The following is a 6,000-nucleotide window of genomic DNA, read 5'->3' on the forward strand; positions in this document are numbered from 1 at the left end:
CCCTGCTCAATTACAAAACTGAAGCCAGAATGGAAACAGCATCGAATGTGGCTTTTCTGCATTCTCCACCGAGGATGATTGCCGTGTCCTACCACTAGATGGCAGCATTCAGCAGCCTCCTATAACTCCAGTATTCTTTTTTTAGTCTACAGTATTTAAATCACCATTTGAAAAGTTAATTATGGCTATTTTTTGCATTTTAAGTCAATTGCTTATTGACCACTTTTTAATTAAATTAAGTTCCAGTTAGTAAATATATTCTAAAATATTGTAAATGGGTCTTTTTTATCTGCAAATGTATGATGTTAGCTTTACATTTTGTTATTTGCCTCATTTTTGGGTGAATTTGAAATACAAAAAAAAAAAGAGACATACAAACAGTTGTACAAAACTCGTTTTTATTGCATTACAACTCCACAAGTGTCTTTATAATCTATTAACTTAGGGAGAAACAAATACACCACTATTTCAGATTTAACAGTGTGACATACTGTAGACAGGTTTAGTTTTGGCTCTTGATTCGAGCAGTAGTTGTAGATCCACTTCTCAACATGGTCTGTGTTTTTCTGCAACAAACTGAAGTTCCAGTGATGTTGTTGAAGCGCTGACAAAGAAAACAGCAGACAAAACTTGTAAATAGTCCCAGTGCACACACAGTCCTAGCCGAACGCCGACATGGCCCACTGCTTGACGTCAGTGGGGCATTGTGGGTACTTCTGCAGGGCCTCCATGATCTGACTGTGGTCTAGCATGAGTCTCATCAGCTGGTACTCCCTCTGAGTTTTGGCCGAGGAGCTGTCGACGGGTCGGATCAGCTCCAGCTGCTGTAGGTGCTCGAAGGCCTGCGGACACGTGAGTAAATAAACCACAGTCAAGTCTTAAAATCTTTGTCTCTAAAATTGACAAAAATATATATTTTCTCTCTGATAAAAAGCAACCAAAGTATCATGGAGTTAAACGGGAGCTAAATACGAACCTTCATGATGACTGGCTGCTCGAAGTTGTACATGGAGCTCGATTTTCTGTGCAGAAACTTTTTAAACTCTGAAAAAAGAAGAAGGTGAAATGTAAAAGGTTTACATTTGACTATTTGAGCATCACTTTATTCTCTGGTTGATAGATTGTTCTTATTCTGTTGTCTCCTTTACAAGCTCTGAGGTTTTTAGCACCAAAAAACTGCTGTTTTTCTTTCTTTTTTTTTTCTGTGTTTCTTGAGGTTGCAAAGTATGAAAATTATAGAGGTATATTTTTCCACGTTAGTTTAGGGTTTAACAGCTCTCTTTCGTTCTTCATATTTCTATGCACGTTTCTTTTCAAAGCTCTTACCGGTGTTTTTATTCTTTTGTTTTCTCCTCTGAGTTACTAAAATAAATTTGATTCACTCATCCGTACCGTTGTGAACCATCTGCAGGTTGAACGGCTCTCCCTCGTAGACGTCGTTGAGGTGCTTCATGGCGATGACGAGGCACAGCTCCAAGATGGACAAACCTGGAGTGAGCAGGGAAAACACAAAGTGACATTAACAGATGTTAACGTTTTGGAGAGAAAGTGCAAAAGCAATATTCTCTCGTCATATGTGATCCTCACCGTGCAGCATGTTCGCCTTGGCGTCAGTGAAACACATTTTGCTCGCCTCCAGCACATCTGCAGGTTTGATGTTGGGTTTGGCTACGGACACACGACTCAGACACAACATCTAAGAATAAAAACAAACATAGAATAAACAACTAATGCTCCGAAACTTTATCGTTCAAAAAAGAAGCTAAAGTTAAAGGGTGAGGAAAAGGTTTAAAGAGGAACATTTCCTAGGGACACAATCTGATCCTATTGATGAGGTTGTTTCCTTTAAAAATGCTAACAAAGCAGTGTTAGCACAATGTCATTGTATAAACTATAAGTTGAACTTTTACCAGCAGCATGTGCATCATACGGTAGTCTTTGCTGGAGTTGAAGTGTCTCTGCAAAACTTCTTCAACTGATTTGTCTTCACACAAATTCTGAGGAGAGAAACCAAAACACAATCTAAGAAATAAAAACAGACCACAGGTGCTGCAAAGATGGACTTTTAGGTACACTGCATGCTCGCATTTCTCCTCTTTTCACCTTCACACTAGCGTTCCAGTCCTGAGCGAACTTGTCGTCAGGGAAGTCGTCCGGCAGGCTGAGCTGGGTCCGAACTCGCTCGGCATACTGAGGAAACGTCAGACTGCTGAGCAGGTGGATCTGACGATGCGAGAACCGGGACTTCACTCTCTTCTCCAACAGCTCCAGAACATCCTAGATGGAAAACAAACCACAAATAGATTTCATACAACAGAACAAGAGAAGTTCATCAGGAAGGGTTTGCATTGATTGAGGCGCACCAGTCTGCAGGTGACGCCCACCACAGCGATGGGAGCCTGGGCTGACTGGGAGACATCAAACAGGTTGTAGAGAAGCGTTTGGTTCTTGTGGTGGGCGAACAGGTCGAACTCATCGAGGACGAACAAAACAGGGCGGCTGCTGCTGCGATCACCTGATGAGAAAAAAAACAAAAAAAAAAACAGCTCTCAAATATGGCCTCAAATTAAAAAGATTACCTTTTACACACCCAATTCTCTCACCTTTCTTTAGCGCCTCCAGCAGGAACCCTAGGGTCTCTGCAAAACTGCCCTGAAATAACACCGAAGCAGATTTTAGTAGCAGTTGTGTCGCTTAATTGGTGACAAAACTCTTGATAAATGTCTTTAAAATGACTTACAAACACTTTGTCACCAACTACATTTTCCAAGTTGAGTTGCCGCGTTATTTCTTTCAGCGCTATTCTGTCATCAGTCTGCAGGAGGCCTACGAGCAAAAATCATACAAGTAAGATCCAGTATTTAGGCCCTTCAATTATGAAAAAGGAACACAAGGTTTGTTTAGGAATCAGTGCCATTGAGATTAAACTAAAGACGTTTTGCACATTGTTTCCCTTTACACATTTAGATCTTTAAAATGATGCAAAAATGACATACGGTTTCTTAAAGATACGGTTCTGTGAAGATTATAGAGACAGATTTTTCCATTTATTTTTTTGACAAAAATGTCCTTTACACATTATAAAATCACGTCAAAATTAAATAAGGTTTGGTTGGGAATCCGTACCAATGAGATGAACCTGATGAACCAGTTTTTTGTTGATGTTTTTTGCACTCTTTCTTTCATTTATTGAGGTCATTAAATGATGCATAAATAACATGACGTTTGGTGGGGGAACAGTACCGTTGAGATGAACTTGCAGCAGGTTTTTCTGCACTTCTTTTTCCTCCAGGAGGTCTCTCAACACACACTTCAGGAGCTGCACACACACACACACAAAAACACAAACACCATCCAACAATTCAAGCCTCCCAGGATTGAAAAACACTCCAACACAATTCATCATCTTCTATGTCATTCTTTTTAAGCCTTAAGGACATTCCCAGCGTGTGCTCTGGCTGTGGAGACTCACCATTGTTTTTCCTGCTCCCCTGGGCCCGACAATTAGCACCGAGTTACTCTCCCCGTGGACAGCAGTCCGCTTCAGCAGCTCCAGAAGGTGCCTGAAAAGACAGCATGTTGACTACAAAACCCACAATGCACCTCAAGATGTGTAAAATAATGAGTTCTATGTCAAAAAGGGAGATTTACAGCTCCAGCTAGTGAGTTAAAACTAGTGTCAGATGTGGATTTCACAACCTGCTCCAAGAGATCAACACCTGGGATGCTTGTGTTGTGTTCAAGTCAGCTGGGAACTGGGGGAATTTCCAGGCTCAAACTGGGACAGAGCTGTCTGCCAGGTAAGACCAAACTAGGTCACTATAACTTATATTTAGCCCCAGATTGTCTCTTTACTCCAGATGACAGCTCATTCTACAGTGTCTATTTCAATGTTTCAATATTATGTTCATCTTTCATTGTTATTTTTTTTACCCAAATATTTAGGCCAATTAAATGCTATACAAAAGTGAAGGCGATGAGATAAACCTACTTGTGTTGAGATTCCACTCCCTCCGGCTGTTCAGGAAGCTTCTGACAGCAAAACCGCTCCCTGAAAACCTCCTGGACCTGGGTAGAAATAAAATGACATCACAGCAACATAATAAGCATTAACACATATACTTAAGTCACTGTAAACAAACTGGAAGAAAACAAGCCAGACCTGTGTGATGCATTCTCCTACTGGCATGTGATCATCCTTCACTTTCCTCTTGCTCATGGTGATGAGACTCTAAACCGCAAAACATGCTGCTTTGGTCAGGACACGTGACATTTTATGTTTTGCAAGGACTTCAAGGGTCCTTAATTACATCCCAAGATCATGAAAACTACTTAAAAATGGTTATATTCCTTTAAGGAGTATCGCAACATGTGAGCTGAAACATGCAGCCCCTCGTATTAATTCATAATCAGTCACAGTGTTTTAGTATACAGTGCATTAACATACATCTACTAGAAGGTAGAGAGTCATTTGTCGTTTGTTGTCACTTTTTCTGCACGCTGAAGTGAACGACACGCTAACTAACAAGCAGCACGATTTGTCTTAGCGAGTAAAACATACTTATATCCATCCACAGACACACCAGTATTAACTTTGATGTTTGATATAAGAGTTAAAATAACGAAACGTACCCAGAGAAAGCAGTATCATCCACTGCGAGGTCTCAATCTTCGCGGGAATACTGCGCTGCATGCGATGACAACTTCCGCGTTTGACTGTTATTCGCCCTCTGATTGGCTGAGGTAAACGCAATGTCACACACAGTACAAGGCGAGCAAATATCCTTCAGCTGCTTGTCATATCAAATTTGGCCACGAGGTGACAGTATTTCCCCACACACTTTTTTTCCTCGTTTGAGCTCGGTATATTTCATAAAATATTACTTATTTATTTCCACATCCAGTGAGAGCTGAAGGATGAAAGCAACACGGCGTTTTCTGTTAATATTTTGACTTTATATATAATCACTGCCATTTTGTGGCTACATGATGTAATTACATAAAGGTACTGCAGCTCAGAAATACATTTATTTAAACATCAATAAAAGCCAAATATGAACAATATTTTTAATAATGAAAAATAACATCGCATGTTACTATATGTGGAATTAAATACGTAATGTTTTATAAAATGTACTGATCTCAAATGAGGAAAAAAAGGTTTTTGGGAAATACTGCCACCTCGTGGCCAGATTTGATATAACAAGCAGCTGAAGGATGAAAACATCAGGGCTGTTTCAGTCATTATTTTAAATTTACATATAATCACTGCCATCTGGTGGTCAAATTGCATAATTACAGCAAGACAACAAAAGATGATAATTACGTGCTGCAGCTCAAATAAACATTTATAAAAGCCAAATATGAACAATATTTTTAATAATGAAAAATAACATCGCATGTTACTATATGTGGAATTAAATACGTAATGTTTTATAAAATGTACTGATCTCAAATGAGGAAAAAAAGGTTTTTGGGAAATACTGCCACCTCGTGGCCAGATTTGATATAACAAGCAGCTGAAGGATGAAAACATCAGGGCTGTTTCAGTCATTATTTTAAATTTACATATAATCACTGCCATCTGGTGGTCAAATTGCATAATTACAGCAAGACAACAAAAGATGATAATTACGTGCTGCAGCTCAGATAAACGTTTATAAAAGCCAAATATGAACAATATTTTTTAACTGCTTAAATGCAGCATGACTTTTTTTAGTTATAATTGCCTATTACCAACAATATTTTTTAACAATGAATAAATAACATCGCGAGAATACGTTTTTGTTACTATATGTGAAATTAAATACGTAATATTTGGTAAAATGTACCGATCTCAAATAAGAAAAAAAGGGTTTTTGTAAATACTGCCACCTCGGGGAATATTTCACCACAACCTTTTTTTATTCATTTGAGATCTGTGCATTTTATAAAACATTACGTTTTAAAATTTCCACATATAGTAACAAAAACACATTTTCGCGATGTTATTTTTCATAT

General features: G+C 38.8%; 1 protein-coding gene across 2 annotated transcripts; it reads right to left on the reverse strand.

The window, feature by feature from the left end:
• Positions 1-381: 381 nt before the first annotated feature.
• Positions 382-4,739, reverse strand: orc4 (origin recognition complex, subunit 4). Of its 2 annotated transcripts, none has more exons than XM_020634244.3 (14): positions 4,633-4,739; positions 4,163-4,231; positions 3,992-4,068; positions 3,473-3,563; positions 3,244-3,319; positions 2,741-2,826; positions 2,604-2,652; positions 2,364-2,515; positions 2,104-2,277; positions 1,911-1,997; positions 1,588-1,696; positions 1,393-1,488; positions 977-1,044; positions 382-842 (listed from the first exon to the last, which is right to left on the reverse strand). In XM_020634244.3, exons 2-14 carry the CDS (start codon positions 4,217-4,219, stop codon positions 660-662), a joined length of 1,305 nt encoding a protein of 434 aa, XP_020489900.2. In that variant the 5' UTR covers positions 4,220-4,231; positions 4,633-4,739; the 3' UTR covers positions 382-659. The 2 variants fall into 2 exon arrangements, with proteins under 2 accessions (XP_020489900.2, XP_020489901.2); XM_020634245.3 differs by having other exon boundaries at positions 4,163-4,248; positions 4,633-4,658.
• Between the last annotated feature and the right edge of the window lie 1,261 nt (positions 4,740-6,000).

The sequence above is a fragment of the Labrus bergylta genome, chromosome 24 (genome assembly GCF_963930695.1).
Source record: "Labrus bergylta chromosome 24, fLabBer1.1, whole genome shotgun sequence".
Lineage (NCBI taxonomy): Eukaryota > Metazoa > Chordata > Actinopteri > Labriformes > Labridae > Labrus > Labrus bergylta.

What these genes read in the sequence shown, in the direction of transcription:
- orc4 (XM_020634244.3), bottom strand. Translation starts at nt 4,219, where the DNA reads ATGAGCAAGAGGAAAGTGAAGGATGATCACATGCCAGTAGGAGAATGC. An exon ending in GGAGTGGAATCTCAACACAA is followed by an intron (nt 3,564 to 3,991) that starts GTAGGTTTATCT and finishes CTGTCTTTTCAG; the next exon opens with GCACCTTCTGGAGCTGCTGA. An exon ending in TGGGCGTCACCTGCAGACTG is followed by an intron (nt 2,278 to 2,363) that starts GTGCGCCTCAAT and finishes TTTTCCATCTAG; the next exon opens with GATGTTCTGGAGCTGTTGGA.